This window comes from Trachypithecus francoisi, unplaced genomic scaffold, assembly GCF_009764315.1.
Source record: "Trachypithecus francoisi isolate TF-2019V2 unplaced genomic scaffold, Tfra_2.0 Lachesis_group20, whole genome shotgun sequence".
NCBI classification, from domain to species: domain Eukaryota; kingdom Metazoa; phylum Chordata; class Mammalia; order Primates; family Cercopithecidae; genus Trachypithecus; species Trachypithecus francoisi.
In genome coordinates, this window is record NW_022681466.1 from 54159014 (window position 1) to 54177833 (window position 18820).

Below are 18820 nucleotides of genomic sequence, written 5' to 3' on the forward strand. Positions count from 1 at the left end.
GAGACCAGGACACCACCCGGCGACCAGGATACCACCCGGCCAGCACTGAAACGCAGGGCCCGCCCTCGTATCCGCGATCTGCACTGAGTAGCCGCGCGCCGAAAGACGTGACTAAGCTACGCCCACGCGGCGCTCTCGGCGGCCAATGGAAACGGCTTACGAGACGCCTTCTCCACGCGCTATACTTATAAGGACCAATGGATGCGCCCTGCTGGGAATGCCGCCCCCGTCCGCGAGCCTCCTCTTCTCGCCAGCCAATGGGAGCGGCATGCATAGCCCTCGAGGGGGCGGGGCGGCGACCAAGGCGAGTGGGTGCGGGAAGGCGCGCGGACTTGGCACGTCTTCTCACTTCGGCTGGTCCAGGACGAACCGACGGACGATGGGGGTTCCGGCAACCAGGCGCTGCGTGGAGTGGCTGCTGGGCCTCTACTTTCTCAGCCACATCCCCATCACCCTGTTCATGGACCTGCAGGCGGTGCTGCCGCGCGAGCTTTACCCAGTCGAGGTGAGGGGCGCCTGTCTTATCCCGGCCCTCCGAGGCTTTCCCGCGCCCTGCGTCCACAGGGCCTTCACCTCCTCCGCGCTCGCCCACCCTGGGTTCCAGTTCTGCCGCCTCCCTCGGGTCCTGCCCATGCCTCCCCAGCTCCTAACCCTAAAAACTTTAGCTCTGTGTTTTCCTCGGGCTTTGTCTCTATCCCAGACCCCTCTCCCAAGCGGCGGGGGCGAACGCTTTGTTTCCTTTAAAGTCACTTCTTCCCTGAGGTTAAGGATTCCCGCGATTCCACCTCTGGCCGGTTGTCAGTGTCTGAGGGAAGTAGTCTGGATGAAGTGGTGTCTAAAGTCACATGTTAGGTTTGCTTTAAGCTTCTTTTTTTTTTTTTTTTTGGAAGGGCTTTAAAATACCAGTCTGATCCCAGAGAAAAAGTCCAAGTAGAAATAGACCTGTCTGAAGGTTTAGGGCCTTGGTTGGTGCAGCTGGGGCGTTCACAGATCGTCACTGCTTCAAGGTCAGGTTCCAGCAACTTCCAGAGCTCGAGAGTAAATTGCCATCATTTCAGATTGGCTCTTCAATATTGGGTTCGAGTAACAATGATCTCCCGAGTAAAAACAAGGTGAAAATCCCGATTTCGTGGTTGTTGGAGAGCATTCTTTTAAGCCCAAACTCTGCTTTATTGCTTTGTTTTTTTTCTTCAAAGCTACAGTTTTAGTTTCCCGGTTCGTTGGGTTTTTTTCTCGTGTCTGGACCCTGTGACCTTCTTCCATGGATTCCTGTCCTCAGTTCTGTTTCTCCACCTTATCTAGAACTGTAGGCAGGACTGACTGGTCTACCTGAAGATTTTATTTTGCCTCTGTTTCTCCTTAAATGCTTTTTCTCTGCCGAGGAGAGGTTCTTTACCTGAGGGTCATGAGCTCCCAAAAATGGGTGCAAATTTTTTTTTTGTTTCCTGGAAGGAGAATATAGCTCCCATCGACTTTTCAAGGGACCTAACTCTCCCAAAAAGGCCACGGCTCAAGAATGTTCCACCACTCCCGTAAGTCACTCTTTTGTTTGCTTCTAGAACCAAACACAACGGGAAGACCTCTGGCCTCCTTTTGCGTGGGAAAAGCGTAGGTAGTATGAGGCAAGGTGCGGTCTGGGGACTTGGTTCTTCCAAGAACTGGTGGTGACTTGGGCGGGTCAGGGCTCTGTATCCTCAGCTGTTGAGAGAGTTGAGTTAAATTATAAGCTCAAACGTATACAGGGTGGGTTCGTTTTCATATTGCTGTTGTAGTTACCACAAATATAGTTTACAGTTCTGGAGGCCAGAAGTTCACAATGAAATCTTACAGTGCTCAAATCAAGGCAGGGCCCACTCCTTCTGAGGGCTCCAGGGGAGAATTTGGTTCTTGCTTCTTCCATTTTCTGGTGGCTGCCAATGTTCCTTGGCTTGTGTTCACATCTCTTCAATCTCTGCTTCAGGTCATCACATTGCCACCCTTTCTGTAGTCAGAGCTCCCTCTGCTTCGCTTTTATAAAGACACTTGTCATACATTCAGGGCGCACCAGATAACCCAGAAAATCTCCCATCTCAAAATCCTTAATTACATCTGCAAAGTCCCTTTTGCCAAATAAAGTAACAGTCACAGGTTCCAGGGATTAGGATGTGTTCATCTTTGGGGGTTATTATTCAGCCTACTACAGGGCCAGATAGTACAGACTCTTCCTGAAAACCGAAGAGGTCATCGCAGCTCTGCAGTAACCATTAATTGCCCTAAAGAAAGGAAAATCTACTACAGTGTTGGCCTATCTGTGGTTTTTGAAACCTGTGTGGCCAGCAGTACTCAGGCAGGCTGCCTGTGTCTGGTGTTTTAGGACCTTTTAATACTTCGTGATTAGCCTGCTACTCCATGTGGCCATTCCAGACTTCACAGCTGTTGATTTCTTTATCCTTCCTGGATGTGCCATTCCCACAAGCCCATCTTGCTCACCCCTAACAAAATACACTTAAAAGGTGCTCAGCATAATATCATAAAGATCCCATTTAAATGTTTAAATTTGATAAAATTTCCTCAGTCCTTTTTTTAGAAACAGGGTCCTTTGTCACCCAGGCTTGCAGTGCTGTGATGCAGTCATGGCTTACCACAGCCTTGAACTCCTGAGCACAAGAGATCCTCCCACCTGTCTCCTGAGTAGCTAGGACCATAGGTGCACACCTGGCTGCTTTTTTATTTTTTGTAGAGATGATGTCTTACTATGTTACCCAGGCTGGTCTTCTGGGCTCAGGCCATCCTCCTGCCTCAGCCTCCCAAAGTGCTGAGATTACAGGCGTGACCGACCATTCCCAGCATCAGCTTTATTTTTTTAATCCTGACTTACTGCAGAAGGCCCAAGGGCCAGTGCAGGCAGCATCTGGCCAGAACGTGTGTGTGTGTGTGTGTGTGTGTGTGTGTGTGTGTGTGTGTCTGATGTGATGTTAGGCATTAGCACAGGGGCATCCTGGTTGTGTGTGTATCTGTGTGTGTGATGATGTTTGAAGGCATTAGCACGGGGGCATCCTGGCATGGAAGGTCTGTGCCTCCATTCTTGTTGCTTTGGTGTAGGAAATGCTGATTTTGTTACTTCTCTATGGGGCAAATAATAATAAAAGTCTTGAATTATTCTCACATTCTTTTTGAAAAATGCCAAAATTTAACGTCTGTTGTTTTCTTCCCGAAGTAGAAGGAATTTTCCCTAGAGCTAAAAGCCTGTGGGAGATCACCTAGTGGTTGGGCTGGAATTTGCAAAATAAATTTTTTTTCTTGGATTGCACCAAATCACTGCTTGGAAAAACTCTTATTTTTTTAATTTTTCTTTTTCTTTCTTTCTTTTTTTTTTTCTGAGACAGTCTCTGTCGCCCAGGCTGGAATGCAGTGGTGCGATCTCAGCTCACTGCAACCTCTGCTTCTCGGGTTCAAGCAATTCTCCTGCCTCAGCCTCCCGAGTAGCTAGGATTACATGTGCATGCCACCATGCCCGGCTAATTTTCATATTTTTTTAGAGATAGCATTTCACCATGTTGGCCAGACTGGTCTCAAACTCCTGACCTCAGGCGATCTGCCTGCCTCGGCCTCCCAAAGTGCTGGGATTACAGGTGTGAGCCACCGTGCCCGGCCTGGAAAAACTCTTATTTTATTATGAAACAGTAAGAATTGAGTTTGGATAAGAAAATGGAAAGGAGAGGATGGGAAGCGTTTTGTAGTATCATTTGCAGCTGGATAACATTGCTTCTGGTAAAAATAAGGAAAAACAAGTGAGCATCTGGCTCTGAAATCATTCTGTATTCCCATTCTAACTTACAGAAATACAAGATTGGTGAGTGGGAACCCCTGCTTTAGAGAGCCATGTGTGCAGGCCAGGTGCATCTTTTAATGGATAACAAGGGTGAGTTGAGTCAAATGTGAGTCAGGTATAAATGTAAACAGTTTCATTACCTTTCGTGGGGAGGTCATAGCTAATAATTTTTTTTTTTTTTTTGAGGCGGAGTCTCGCTCTGTCGCTAGGACTGGAGTGCAGTGGCCGGATCTCAGCTCACTGCAAGCTCCGCCTCCCGGGTTCACGCCATTCTCCTGCCTCAGCCTCCCGAGTAGCTGGGACTACAGGTGCCCGCCACCTCACCCGGCTAGTTTTTGTATTTTTAGTAGAGACGGGGTTTCACCATGTTAGCCAGGATGGTCTCCATCTCCTGGCCTCGTGATCCGCCCGTCTCGGCCTCCCAAAGTGCTGGGATTACAGGCTTGAGCCGCCACGCCCGGCCCATAGCTAATAATTTTTAATGACCAGTTGTGAGCTGTGATTTTAATGGGATTAAACTTGAATATCTCCAAATATGTATTAATTACATTCAATTAAGTAATCATTATGTGCTAGCTATTATTTTAAAGACTACATATATTAAGTCACTATCTTACCAATATTGAAGTAGGCACTATTACTGGCTCTGTTTTATTGATGGGGACACAAGTGTAGGGAGATTAAAGGCCTTGCCTAAAGCCAGGCACTCTACCCCAGGTCCTACCGGCCTCACCCGTCTGCCAGGTGCCTAGGCTTTCTACTGTCCTACTCACAATTAGTCCCAGCCTCATTCTGGCATCAGGTGACAGGTATATGACTGTGTAAGATGGTTGGTTACGATTATGATAATTCATTATTACGGTATCTGGGTGATAAAGTTTTTTAAATTTTGCTGATCTCATCTTGTAGGCCTTAGAAATTAAAGTGCTGTACAAGTCTGCCTCAATTTACGAAAGAGTTGGATCAGAGAGGTCGTATGCAAATTGAATAGAAAATGAGGTTCAAATAGCCAGAATGCCTTTTTTTTTTTTTTGAGATGGGGTCTCGCTCTGTCACCCAGGCTGGAGTGCATTGGCTCTATCTCAGCTCACTGCAACCTCCACCTCCTGGGTTCAAGCGATTCTCCTGCTTCAGCCTCCAGAGTAGCTGGGATTATAGGCGTGAGCCACCACACCCAGCTAATTTTTGTATTTTTAGTAGAGACGGGGTTTCACCATGTTGGCCAGGCTGGTCTCCAACTCCTGACCTCAGGCAATCCACCTGCCTTGACCTCCCAAAGTGCTGGGACTATAGGCATGAGCCACCAGGCCTGACCTAGAATGCCTCTTACATTTTACGGTCAGGCTGGGTGCAGTGACACACCTCTAATCCCAGTACTTTGGGAGGCTGAAGCAAGAGGATCGCTTGAGCCCAGGAGTTCGAAACCAGCCTGGACAATGTGGCGAAACCCCATCTCTACAGAAAATTAGCTGAGCTTGGTGGTGCATACCTGTAGTCCCAGCTACTGGGGAAGCTGAGGTGAGAGAATCATCTGAGCCCGGGATGTTGAGGCAGCAGTGGGCCGAGATCAAATCACCATACTCCAGCAGCCTGGGCAACAGAGACTGTCTCAAAAATAATAATTTTACAGTCAATCTTTTAAAGCAGGTAGTTTCATCCAGTATCAGTATTTTTAAAAATCTAAAAAGCAAAAAAGGGATCTTAAGAAAACATCTAGTCCAAGTTGCTTATTTTATAGATGAGGAAATAGAACCCTGGAGAGGGACAGTGACTTAGCCTTTGTGTTTCCTACCAATTCAATCCTATTCAAACCACATTCCCATGCAGAAAAGTGCTTATGAATTTCAGTTTCAAATTCAGTACAAATTTGGAGATCCTTTGGTCAATAAATTGGTTATCTAGCCAGAGCCTTTCTGAAATTAAAAATATGCTAACAGGATATTTGTTTCTGGATGTTTGCTTAAAGTGCTCTTGCAGCAGTGGGGCTTCTGTTTCACAATAGTGAGCCTTTATCTTTTGATTAAAAATTAACAGGAAAAATATTCTTGGATTTTCCATTGTAAGATAAATTCTTACCCTGGAGTTGCCTTTATTAATCATAATATCAAGACTGATTTGTCTTTGAAGGCCTCTGTGTCAGGACAATGCCACATCTAGGAGGTAAAATGTGATGTGACAGACGTTTAGTAGTCCACATAGAGCCAAGAGCACTAGGCTTTGGGCTCCTATAAAAGCCCAAGATGGGCAGCCTTAAACTCTGCTTCTTTTCTCTGCCTGTAGCCAGGTCGGCATGGATCCACATCCTTTTTATTTGACAGGGTAATTAGAAGCGTGGGGCCCAAGCTAGAACTGAGACGCTAAAGCCCTGCATAACCAAGAAGCTACTAGGTAGTTTGTAGTTTGGGGCAGAGTTTGTTCTTCCACTAAAATTCTGTCTCCTAAAAACCAAAAATTAGAATTAGGCAAGTTAAGAATGATAAGGAACTTGTTTGCCATATTGGAATTAAAGTGTCCAAAATTACATCACCACAGAGGTTAGATTTACTTCCCCTTTCACTCCCACCCCCACCTCCAGAAAAGAAGAGGGAAACTCATTTCTGCATTTGAGGGAATCTGGCCTTTGGAGCTTGGTGTGTGGTTGCCATTGCAAAAGGGAAAGTGTCAGGATGGTTTTCACGTTTTTTTTTTAAACAAAGAATGATATTGTTGGCAGAAATGTCACATTTGTTCATTCAGCGAACACCCTGAGTGCCTACTAAGTGCCAGATACTTATTGTTGCTCCTGACAGTGGCCAACACATCTGGATATGTTATCTTGGAATTATGAACAGATGCTGGGTAGCACAAAGAAGGGGCTGGAAGAGTTGAGAAAACTTCACAGAGAAGGGAACATTTGAGTTAGGGATAGTAAGTTTTTATTAAATGACCATCTAGGCGGTGTCACAAAAGCCAGCTGGACATGCCATCTGCTGCTGGGGTTGGGGGTGCTAATTAATGACAGGCTCCTCCAGTGTATTTTTAAATGAGCTATAACCGAGCCTGTTGAGGCCAGGTGGCTGTAATTCATCATGATCATTTTCTTTTTCAGTTTAGAAACCTGCTGAAGTGGTATGCTAAGGAGTTCAAAGACCCACTGCTGCAGCAGCCCCCAGCCTGGTTTAAGTCCTTTCTGTTTTGCGAGCTTGTGTTTCAGCTGCCTTTCTTTCCCATTGCAACGTATGCCTTCCTCAAAGGTTGGTAAATGGTGGGAAAATCCCATTTTTACCCAGAAATCAGGTCCCAGAAATCTTTTGGGAAAGTATCTCCAAATGGAAGGGGATGGTCCCCATAGTTTGTGGGAGGATGCCATAGGATGTGGGGGAAATAACCAGGGCAGATCTTGTAAAGGGACATTAGTGTGGCTCAGGTTCATGTCTGTGGTCAGTGGGGCTGCACGGCTGCCTCAGTCGTCTAGAAATCCCTTGCATACACATGAAACCTGAGACCACTTAAACGATGAGCTTGTTCCCTTTTGTTTTGTTCCCCAACAGAATTAATTTCTCTTTTTGTTGGCTTTTATTTCTCTGCGTTGGATAGTATCATACTGACTTATAAGCTGTAGCATCAGGCTAATCCCTAACATGCTTCTCATTTTAAAATTATTCTTAGTGTTCTCATAATCAATGCTTTTTAAAAAAGGTGACCATACACGTGTAGTTGATAACGAAGCTAGAACCGCTGAAAATGCTTGTTTCCCATTGGCATCCCCTGGGGTCACTGAATCTGCCTCCTGATCCTCTCACCTATATATAATTACTGAACAAACAGATACCATGGGGCAAGGATTTCCTTCCCCTTGGATTTTATCCCACACAGGTTTTAACAGGTAATGGCAGTTTTATTGCCCTAGAGTTTTGCTGAGTTATGTTCTGAGTTATATTCTTGGTTGTTCGGCGAGCTGTCAGTGAGCTGTCACATAAATCTGCATGGTGGGCAGTGTGGCACATCCAGGTTTCCAGTTCTGAGTTTCCACTGGGAGAAGGGAGTAGAAGAAAGCAGGCAGGCAGAGACAGTGGGAAGGTCATGGACACCTTTGAGTCATGAACAGACCTAACCATTTTTCTTTTCCCCTGACTACCTCAGGAAGCTGCAAGTGGATTCGAACTCCTGCAATCATCTACTCCGTTCACACCATGACAACCTTAATTCCAATACTCTCCACATTTCTGTTTGAGGATTTCTCCAAAGCCAGTGGTTTCAAGGGGCAAAGACCTGAGACTTTGCATGAACGGTTAACGCTTATATCTGTCTATGCCCCCTACTTACTCATCCCGTTCATACTTTTAATTTTCATGTTGCGGAGCCCCTACTACAAGTATGAGGAGAAAAGAAAAAAAAAATGAAGGAAACAACCACTGGCTCAGGGTAGAGATGCCTACAGGGTGGTTGCTTGTTGGATACAATACAAGGAACACTGCTCAGAATCCACATCTTCAGCAGCATTTGAAACACTGGCAGCAATGCACAAGAGCAAGATGGTGTCAGGAACCACGTCAAACCCTCACCTTCTTTTTTTTTTTTTTTTTTTAAAAAGTCTCACTTTGTTGCCCAGGCTGTAGTAAAGGGTAGTGGCATGATCTCAGCTCACTGCAACCTCTGCCTCCGGGGCTCAAGCTATCTTCCTCAGCCTCCCAAGTAGCTGGAACTGCAGGCGTGTACCAACATGTATGGCTATTTTTTTTTTATTTTTTATTTTTTTTTGTGGAGACAGGGTTTTGCCATGTTGCCCAGGTTGGTCTCGAACACCTAGGCTCAAGTGATCGGCCCACCTCAGTCTCCCTAAGTGCTGGGATTACAGACGTCAACCACTGGACCCAGCCCAAACCTTCACCTTCTAAGGGCACTGGGATGAACAGACCGATCAGCTTGAGAGTGGGCAAAGGGGTATGGGCTAGGTTATAAGGAAGTAGTACCAAATACCTGTGTGCCTGAGTTCCACTGCAAGATTACTAAAAGCAGGACCAGACCAGAAACTGCTAAAGAACATGGCCTGTTTGACATGTTCATAAATCACCTGACCTACAGCATAGATGCTTATTATGACTAAACCCTCCACACCTGATTCTCAAGAGTGTTATCACCTGTCAGCAAAATGAACAGTACATTTTGGGCCATTTTAAATGTGAAATTTTGCCTCTTTAACGTTAATTCAAAACTATATCAATGTTTTCTTGTCCCCACCTCTAACCTAAGGAAAAAAGAAAAAATATTATACAAAGAAGTTTAAACTTAGTTTTCCTTAAGGGTCAGCCCAACAATGACTTTCAGTCAGAAATGGATTAAACTGGAAAATGTTTTTGTTGCTGTTGTAAACAGATCATCCTGGAAGGTTTTTGTTTGTTTAAGTTACTTTATTCTATTTCTAAATCTTAGTCTTCCACATTTCTAGAAGCCACCTGACACAGGTTCCTGTATCTGAAGTCTAGCATCTCAAGGCTGATCTGGTATGCTAGTATGCTTCCTAGTGGATAACTTAATCCTTTAATACACTTCAGTGGTTCCCATCTTGTTCTCAGAAGGGAAGGTGGCTACAGCCAGGCATAACATCCACTGTGTGCATAGAGGGTCCTTCACGTTGATGCTTGGCATTCCATCAGCTTTCTCTAAGTCTTTGCTCAAGTCCAACCTTAAAATGATGTTAGACAACAGGTCCCGGTCAGTTCCCTCTATTTTCACCCATTTTGCTCACAAGCCATATTGGTCTGAGTAGTGGTACTGCCTGACTCACATGTGTGATCCAAATAAAGGTAGCTGCTGACCACTGCCTGGTTTGTTTTGTGGACGGGGGATAGAGAATCCAGGGTTCTCTCACGAGGGGTTAAACATATTTCAAGGGCAACAGGAAAAAAAGGTACATCAAGCCATTTGAAAACAGAAATGTATTATCCTTCCAAAGCTTTGTGAATTTACAAAAAAAGGATGAAAGTTTACAAACTGCTTAGTTCCAACTAAGCATAAGAGGTGAGAATGTACACTGCAGGGCCACCAGCAGCAGCTGTGCACTGATGTTTAAAACTGGCTCCCCCAGACTTGTAGTGCTGTCGTCAGGGGTCTGCGTTCCTTACACGCCACCTCTTGTGACAGGTCATTGGTCAAGCCGCTGGAATGCTACAGAGGTTTTCTTGGTTTTGAGGGGCTTTTTTTGTTTTGCCTTCCTACTATAAAAGTGAAATTTTCAGTTCATTTCTGAAAAATAAATTGGTCAATAAATTCATTTTGTTCTGCTTCTACTTTACACAAAGCTTCATATTCAACCCGATACCTGAAAAACAAAATTGTTAGAGGCCCTGAAAAAAAGATGAAGTAAACCACAGACTTAATTCTTCTAGAGAAGGATATAGAGGTTTAAATGATTTCAAGAAATGGTGTGAGTTCAGAATGAAGAAAGAAAGAGGCAAAGCCCTACCCAGAGCCACCCATGAGAAATCTCCAGCCCTAGGAAAGTCTTCTTTCAGAGAGCCAGCCAACTTCGTAGACCCTTTCATGCTCAAACTACTAGAGGTGGTTTGATATTAAGTTTTCTATTTCCTTCCCATCAAATGTAATTTTATTTTTAAAAATCTTCAAATCAGGATGACAAGTGAGATGCTATTCCTGGGAAAACAATGATGAAGAGTAAGGACAAGAAGTGATCATTCCAGAAGGAAGAGTGGAAATTCAGCTGTGTAAAGAACTTGCTTTACATCATGACTTCTTACCTTTCTAGCTGCATTTTCTTTTCTGCTATTAGTGCTTGAAGTTGCTGCTGTTGAGCTTCTCTCTGCTTTGCTATAGATTTGAGCAAGTTCCGAGCACCGATGGCCTACAGTATTGCCAGAGAAGGCCATGGCTTCATTAAAACCGTCTACAGCATCAAGTCCTCAAAGTGGGGAGGGGTCATCTGGGAGCTATGTCAGTCTCCAGAAAGGAAAAGAAAGTGGAGCCCCAAAGCTTTTGGGTTAAGTCAGAAAGATTAACCTACTGATCACAAAGTGCCTCAAGAACTTGACGGCAGCTTTGAGACATGTCTAGGAGTATTCCTAGAGCCGGGGGGACAGGCACAATAGCACATTTGGTGGTGCCATTCAGCCTTGTGCCTTTCACCAATCATGCTATGTACACCTTCATTTCTTCATTTATAAAATAAGGATAAAACCATCTACATCAGTGCTGATATGAAGATGAAAGGAGGCCAGGTGTGGTGGCTCACGCCTGCAATCAATCCCAGCACTTTGGGAGGCCAAGGTGGGCAGATCACTTGAGGTCAGGAGTTTGCCTGACCAACATGGTGAAACCCTGTCTTTACTAAAAATACAAAAAAAAAAAAAAAAACGGCTGGGTGCGGTCGCTCACACCTTAATCCCAGCATTTTGGGAGGCTGAGGCAGGCGAATCACCTAAGGTTGGGAGTTCGAGACCAGCCTGACCAACATGGAGAAACCCTGTCTCTACTAAAAATACAAAATTAGCCAGGCATGGTGGTACGTGCCTGTAATCCCAGCTACCTGGGAGGCTAAGGCAGGAGAATCACTTGAACCCCGGAGGCGGAGGTTGCAGTAAGCCAAGATCACACCCTTGCATTCCAGCCTGGGCAACAAGAAAAAAACTCCATCTCAAAAAAAAAAAAAAAACAAAAAACTAATCTGGGTGTGTTGGGGCACACCTGTAGTCCCAGCTACTTGGGAGGCTGAGGTGGGAGAATCTCTTGAACCTGAGAGGCGGAGGTTGCAGTGAGCCGAGATTGTGCCACTGCACTCCAGCCTGGGTTACTCTGTCTCAAAAAAAAAAAAAAAAAAAAGATTAAAGGAAATAAAGACTGGCATAAGTTCAGTAGGTTAGGTGGACTAGAAGTTATTAAAATCTTTTTTTTTTTTTTTTTTTGAGACGGAGTCTCGCTCTGTCACCCAGGCTGGAGTGCAGTGGTGCTATCTTGGCTCACTGCAAGCTCCGCCTCCCGGGTTTACGCTATTCTCCTGCCTTAGCCTCCCGAGTAGCTGGGACTACAGACGCCCGCCACCTCGCCAGGCTAGTTTTTTGTATTTTTTAGTAGAGACGGGGTTTCACCGTGTTAGCCAGGATGGTCTCGATCTCCAGACCTCGTGATCCGCCTGTCTCGGCCTCCCAAAGTGCTGGGATTACAGGCTTGAGCCACCGCGCCCGGCCTTTTCTTTTTTTTTGAGACGGAGTCTCGCTCTGTCGCCCAGGCTGGAGTGCAGTGGCCGGATCTCAGCTCACTGCAAGCTCCGCCTCCCGGGTTTACGCCATTCTCCTGCCTCAGCCTCCTGAGTAGCTGGGACTACAGGCGCCTGCCACCTCGCCCGGCTAGTTTTTTGTATTTTTTAGTAGAGACGGGGTTTCACCGTGTTAGCCAGGACGGTCTCGATCTCCTGACTTCGTGATCCGCCCGTCTCGGCCTCCCAAAGTGCTGGGATTACAAGCTTGAGCCACCGCGCCCAGCCTTAAAATCTTAAATAAAACTCACCCACCCACCCCTCTAAACAAATCAAGAGGGAAGAAAGATGAGAGGGTAGCAAACTAGGGTCCCAGGCCAAGACGTAGGCAGAAGACATGCTGATCTTACCTTCATCTTTTCATTTTCTGCTTCTTTTCCAAGTTGATCAACAAGCTCAATTAAACCACCAACTATTTTCTGAAACTGGCCAATTTCTTTCAGAAAAAGAACAAAAAATAAAATATTTCCTCAGTCTCATCACTCCCCTTCGGTAGAGTGCTGAGGCAGTGCTAGGGCAGAGCTGACTGCCCCTTCTAATTTGTGTCAAAATAGTTTGGTGTGAGCCAGGCATGGTGGCGAGCACCTGTTGTCCCAGCTACTCAGGAGGCTGAGGTGGGAGGATCACTTGAACCCAGGAGTTAGAGGATGTGTGATCATGCCTGTGAACTGCCACTGCATTCCAGCCTGGGGAACATAGCGAGACCCTGTCACTTAAACACTTTGGTGCCTATTGGCCTGTCTCCTACACTTGGTCTGAACCTAGAGAAGGGTGGCCAGCTGGACCAGGGCATACCCGGACCTTGTGTCCCCACTGAGCCAACCAGCTGCTATGACCTCAGGCTATGAAAGCACTAGGCCCTTGCTGGGCTCATCCTCCAGACAGACCCCAACCCTGCTTCCCCAGGAATGACAGGAAGCACTGTTGTTCACAAAAGGGCAGCCTCTCGGGAGGCTGAGGCAGGAGAATGGCGTAAACCCGGGAGGCGGAGCTTGCAGTGAGCTGAGATCCGGCCACTGCACTCCAGTCCGGGCGACAGAGCGAGACTCCGCCTCAAAAAAAAAAAAAAAAAAGGGCGGCCTCAGGACACAAGTGCTGCCTCTGGACTAGCTACAGGTATGACACCAGATTTCAATTAACAGTGGGGATGGGGGCTTCCCACTTGTAACCACAGGAAATAGAGAGCTCACGGCATTAAGTGCCTAATCTCCCGCTCACTTTCTCCAATGTCCTGGATGTGACAGAAACACAACTTACTGAGGGAAAACTAAGGCCCAGAGAGGTGTGTGCATGGCACATCAATCACAGAAGGTTAGTGACAGAACCCAAGCTGCCTTTCACTAATCAGCTCTCTCCACAACCTAGGAAGCCCTCAGAAAGCTCAGAAATCCCTTGCTCTAGCTAGATCAGGCTCTGTACTGAATGCACTGGGCTTACTTGGCTGCTGGGACAGGAGGCTTCCTGAAGATTTCTAGCCAAAAGATGACTTCAGTAAGTCTGTTGAGCTGCTTCTAGAAACTTCACTTATCACTTCTAACTCCAAATAACAGAGAACCTGCCACTAAGACTTCCTCTGAAGAAATCAAATCAGGAGTGCATAATTCTATTTCTCACCCCCAAGTCATGGTTATGTTCCCAGAAAGTTTAAGGTTTCTAAGAGCAAGAAATGAAAGATGGCATATCTAAAAACACCCTCCCCATCCAAGTGTTTGGTTTGACTGGTGCTCTGTTGGGGACACATGAGAGCACGAGGGCAGGCAGAGAAGGGTGGCACATGGGAACTCACAGATGCCAGATTCAACCTCCAGGGAGCCAGCAGCTCCACTGTGGCAGGGCCAAGATGAGCCTGGGGTACAGTTGGAATAGCAGCTCAAAGCTGAGTGACATGGTATCTCCTCAATACTCACTGTCCACAAAGTCTTTGCACTCTTCCTTCAGCTCTATGGTCTGCTGGGTAACCTCTGGGTCCAACACCTGCAGCTTGTTCAGTTCATCAAAGTGCAGCCCTGCTTCACCCAGGATGTCCTTGGCCATGGCTGCAAAGAAACCGGCCCAGTTCCTCATCACTTCCTAGCACCCAATGAAATGCCTACTGCCAAGCCAGCCCCGTTCCTGCCCTTGGACACCAATGCCAAAAACCCAGATGTTCCAAAGGCTCCCCATTCCCTCTGCCAACACCTCTCTGAGCCTCACCTGTTTCCCATCCAGACTTCCTAGAGGAATTCTGCTCTGAAGGAGTGACAGTGGCAGTCAGGAGGAGGTGTGTCATAGGAGCAAGGGTCAGGAAAGAATAAAGTCCACTTGCTTGTCACAGGCATCATTCATTCAACACACATTTCTTGAGTGCCTATTACATGCCAACACTGCTAGATGCTGGGGGTACAAAGATGAATGCAACACAGTGCCCACCCTGAAGAGCACATAGTTCAGCTGGAGGAAGACAGACACAGAAACTGAAAAATCACACTGTGTTAAATGCTTGTTTAGAAACATCAGTAAAGAGCCGGAGGACAGAGCCATTAAAGAAGGAGTGACATCTGAACTAAGTTGTGAGTCATAAGTGTATTTACTTTATATATCACCAGTTATGTACCCAAAAGCACATGAGAAGGCTTCTCAAATACATATACTGGAACAACACAAAAAACAAATAAAAGAAATCTGAGTGAATTAAAAAATATGGTTAAAAAATACAAAGTCAGGAGTAAGAATATTACTCAAAATGTATGCTTGCCTGAATTGGGAATCAAAGTTGGGTTATTCTCTTTCTAGCAGAAAACACAAAAAGGAATGAAGTATCAGCAAGAACATATCAAGGCAGGAGGCCAGGGATAGGTATTCCAAGCAGAGAAAACAGCATGAACAAAGGCCTGCCCCATCTAAGGATGAAAGGAAAAAGGATGGAGCTGGAAAGGTGAGCTGGAGCCAGACTAGGAAGACCCTGTATGCCAAGTTAAGGAGTTACGATTTTTTCTGTAGGCAACAGAGAACTAACAAAGGTATCTTCTCCCTTTCCAAGCCACCTTGTATTTCTGTTCCAAAGGATGCCTCAATTCTGGGAAGGAAATACTGAAAACTCACCCTCGTTCTGGCTCAAACACACACACACACGCACACGCACACGCACACACAACAAATTAAAAATAGACATCATATGACCTGTTTAAAAAGGGAAGCAATGCTAGTTACATCTACCAATTAGCTGCTATGCCAATTCTAAAACGCAGGTGCTCCAAAGTCTACCATCACTTGGACCTGCACCAGCCCCTTCCCTCTGCCCCCACTGCCCCCAGCCTCAGCTGTTTCCCTTTTGGCTTCCTTAGAGAAGTCCTGTTCTAGGCAACCTACAGAATGGGGGAAAATTTTTGCAATCTACTCATCTGACAGAAGGGCTAATATCCAGAATCTACAAAGAACTCAAACAAATATACAAGAAAAAAACAAACAACCCCATCAAAAAGTGGGGAAAGGATATGAACAGACATTTCTCAAAAGAAGACATCCATACAGCCAACAGACACATGAAAAAATGCTCATCATCACTCGCCATCAGAGAAATGCAAATCAAAACCACAATGAGATACCATCTCACACCAGTTAGAATGGCAATCATTAAGAAGTCAGGAAACAACAGGTGTTGGAGAGGATGTGGAGAAATAGGAACACTTTTACACTGTTGGTGGGATTGTAAACTAGTTCAACCATTATGGAAAACAGTATGGCAATTCCTCAAGGATCTAGAACTAGATGTACCATATGACCCAGCCATCCCACTACTGGGTATATACCCAAAGGATTATAAATTACTCTACTACAAAGACACATGCACACGTATGTTTATTGCGGCACTATTCACAATAGCAAAGACTTGGAATCAACCCAAATGTCCATCTGTCACAGACTGGATGAAGAAAATGTGGCACATATACACCATGGAATACTATGCAGCCATAAAAAAGGATGAGTTTGCGTCCTTTGTAGGGACATGGATGCAGCTGGAAACCATCATTCTTAGCAAACTATCACAAGAAGAGAAAACCAAACACCGCATGTTCTCACTCATAGGTGGGAACTGAACAATGAGATCACTTGGACTCGGGAAGGGGAACATCACACACTGGGGCCTATCATGGGGAGGGGGGAGGAGGGAGGGATTGCATTGGGGAGTTATACACGATATAAACGTTATGCACATGTACCCTAGAACTTAAAGTATAATAAAAAATAAAAAAATAAATTAAAAAAAAAAAAAAAAAGAAGTCCTGTTCTGAATGGGGTGATTCTGGGGTGGCTGTCCAGGGCAGGTGTGCCACAAGAGGAGCAATGGTTCGAAAATAATCAAGTCTCATTGTTTCCAGAACTTCTGGGTCTTTTGTTGTTGTTGTTGTTGTTGTTGTTGTTTTGAGAAGGAGTCTTACTCCACTGTCCAGGCTAGAGTGCAGTGGCATGATCTCGGCTCACTACAACCTCTACCTCCAGGGTTCAAGCAATTCTCCTGCCTCAGCCTCCTGAGTAGCTGGGATTACAGGTGCCTGACACCTTGTGCAGCTAATTTTTGTATTTTTAGTAGAAATGGGGTTTCACCATGTTGGCGGGCTCAAAACTCCTGACCTCGTGATCCACCCACCTCAGCCTCCCAAAGTGCTGGGATTACAGGCGTGAGCCACCGCACCCGGCCAGAACTTCTGGTTTTTAAGAGGACCAGAAATCCAATTCTCAATGTTGGTATGTAATTCAAAAATTTTAAGTAAGGGGGAAAACCCACATCCAACACTGCATGGGCCAATATGTGTCTATGAGCTGTCTGTAGATGACTCTGGCCTTTGGCCTCACTGGAATCCACTGATGTAAGTGAGCTAGCATCATCCTTTTGAAGCACTGTGTTCATCTGTAGCTTCCTTAAAATAGGGCTTTTTTAAAAGATCTGGCCAGTGCGGTAGCTCATGCCTATAATCCCAGCACTTTGGGAGGCTGAGGTGGGAGGATCACTTGGGCATAGGAGTTTGAAACCAGCCTGGGCAATGTGGCGAAATACCGTCTCCACAAAAAAGTTTTAAGATAGCCAGGCCTGGTGACATGCGCCTGTAATCCCAGCTACTTAGGAAGGTGAGCTGGGAAGATCGCTTGAGCCCAGGAGGTGGAGGCTGTGTGTTCACACCACTGCACTCCAGCCTGGGCAACAGAGTGAGACCCTGTCTCAAAAAAAAAAAAAAAAAATGTCTTTCGCAGCTACAGGTCATTAATCTGACCAGCTGCTCCAGAAAGATTCGAGCAACATGAGGAAGCAAACAAATATCTGCTTCAACTTCCACTCCCTTCCCTGAGAGCACACATTTATTCAGAAACATCCACTGAGTCCCTGCTCTGGGGACAGACTAGTGAAAACAACGCCTCTGGACAGATGGTAAACAAATAATCACAAATCGTGGTATTAGTATAAGGAAAAGTACATGGTGCTATGTGAAGTGCGGCAGGACACAGTTCATGGGGGGTGGCATGGAGGGGAGTGCCTACAGAGGCCTTCTGAAAAAATGACACTTAAACAGACCTAAAGACTGTCCAAAAGTTTGTCAAGTGAAAGGGAAGCATGGCATTGCAGGCAGAAGGAAACACATACGTGAAGATCCTGAGGCAACAGGAAATTTGATGCATTCCGAGAACTGAGACTGAGCAAGAGAAGCGAACAGAATGAGGCTAGACAGGGAGGCAACAGCTGGATCACGGAAGGCTCTGAAAGACGCAGTAATGAGCTTGGATTTTATCAGAAGGGTAACGGGCAGCCAGAGTTCTCAGCAAACCAACAAAATCAGACTTAGATCATTCTTGCTCAGCCTGGAGAACGGATTGGAGGGAACAAGAGAGGGCAAGGCCCCAACTACCTTCTTGTTCATCACTCTAACCCTAGCACCTAGCATGGTGCCCACACATAACTGGCACTCAGTAAATGTTTGCGGAATGAATGACCGTGGAAACAGGAGACCATTACAGTAACCAAGGCTGGCAGCTGAAGACAAGTATTCCGAGTTGAGATGTTTTGTAAGTCGAGGTGATTGGGGCTTAGTAATGGACTGACTGAATGTGGGGCTTTTGGGATAAGAGAAAAACAAGTCAGGCATGACTCCCATGAATCTGGCTTGGCCCACCTATCTGATTGGAGGGGCTGGCTTAAAGAGGTAGGTAAGTTGGAAGAAGGGGTGCAGGGAAAGAGTTCACAGATTCTCTGCCAACTCCCAACACACGCGTGTCTGAGCATCTGAGCAACACCTGGCCCAAGAGCTGGGACTAAGCTCCCTGAGCATGAGGCGGTCGCATAATTTGTGAGCCCCGGCTCTCCCAGATGCATGCGAGGCACTGCGAGCCGACTCTTTACTATGTAAACTCCCCGAACTTATCCGAGCCGCTGTTTCCTCGTAAGATCGTGGCAAGCATCAACGCGTCAAACTCCAGGCCTAACCTGGGTGTGAAAGCGCCCCCTGAGAGTGGGGCGGAATTCCCACGTCTCTCTCCGCCCGGGCTCTTTCCTCAGGACGCGGGCCTGTCAGGCTCCTCTCGCCCCTGGTCCGCCCGCATCCCCCGACCCGAGGTCAGCCTACCTGCCGGCCCCGCGGCGGCAGCGCGCTGCAGCCCAGGCTGATGCAGACAGGCAGCTTCTCCCGGGTCAGCGTCAGCCGGTACCCAGTCAGCCTGCAACGGCCGCTGCCACGGCTACAGAACCTGTTTACCCATGACGTCACTACCTTCCTGACCCCGGAAGCACTTAC

General features: G+C 46.3%; 2 protein-coding genes across 5 annotated transcripts; one reads left to right on the forward strand and one right to left on the reverse strand.

Annotated features, from left to right (window-relative positions):
- Nucleotides 1-9608, forward strand: TMEM97 (transmembrane protein 97). 2 transcript variants are annotated; one of them, XM_033184377.1, is made up of 3 exons: nucleotides 1-505; nucleotides 6900-7044; nucleotides 7934-9608. In XM_033184377.1, exons 1-3 carry the CDS (start codon nucleotides 146-148, stop codon nucleotides 8191-8193), a joined length of 765 nt encoding a protein of 254 aa, XP_033040268.1. In that variant the 5' UTR covers nucleotides 1-145; the 3' UTR covers nucleotides 8194-9608. The 2 variants fall into 2 exon arrangements, with proteins under 2 accessions (XP_033040268.1, XP_033040269.1); XM_033184378.1 differs by having other exon boundaries at nucleotides 112-505; nucleotides 6905-7044.
- On the reverse strand, nucleotides 8553-18814 carry IFT20 (intraflagellar transport 20). 3 transcript variants are annotated; one of them, XM_033184382.1, is made up of 6 exons: nucleotides 18653-18814; nucleotides 14253-14489; nucleotides 13967-14095; nucleotides 12410-12495; nucleotides 10549-10652; nucleotides 8553-10112 (listed from the first exon to the last, which is right to left on the reverse strand). In XM_033184382.1, the coding sequence occupies exons 2-6, from the start codon at nucleotides 14326-14328 to the stop codon at nucleotides 10031-10033; spliced, it is 477 nt and encodes a 158-aa protein (XP_033040273.1). In that variant the 5' UTR covers nucleotides 14329-14489; nucleotides 18653-18814; the 3' UTR covers nucleotides 8553-10030. The 3 variants fall into 3 exon arrangements, with proteins under 3 accessions (XP_033040273.1, XP_033040276.1, XP_033040275.1); XM_033184385.1 differs by having other exon boundaries at nucleotides 14253-14288; nucleotides 18653-18813; XM_033184384.1 differs by lacking the exon at nucleotides 14253-14489 and having other exon boundaries at nucleotides 18653-18812.
- Between the last annotated feature and the right edge of the window lie 6 nt (nucleotides 18815-18820).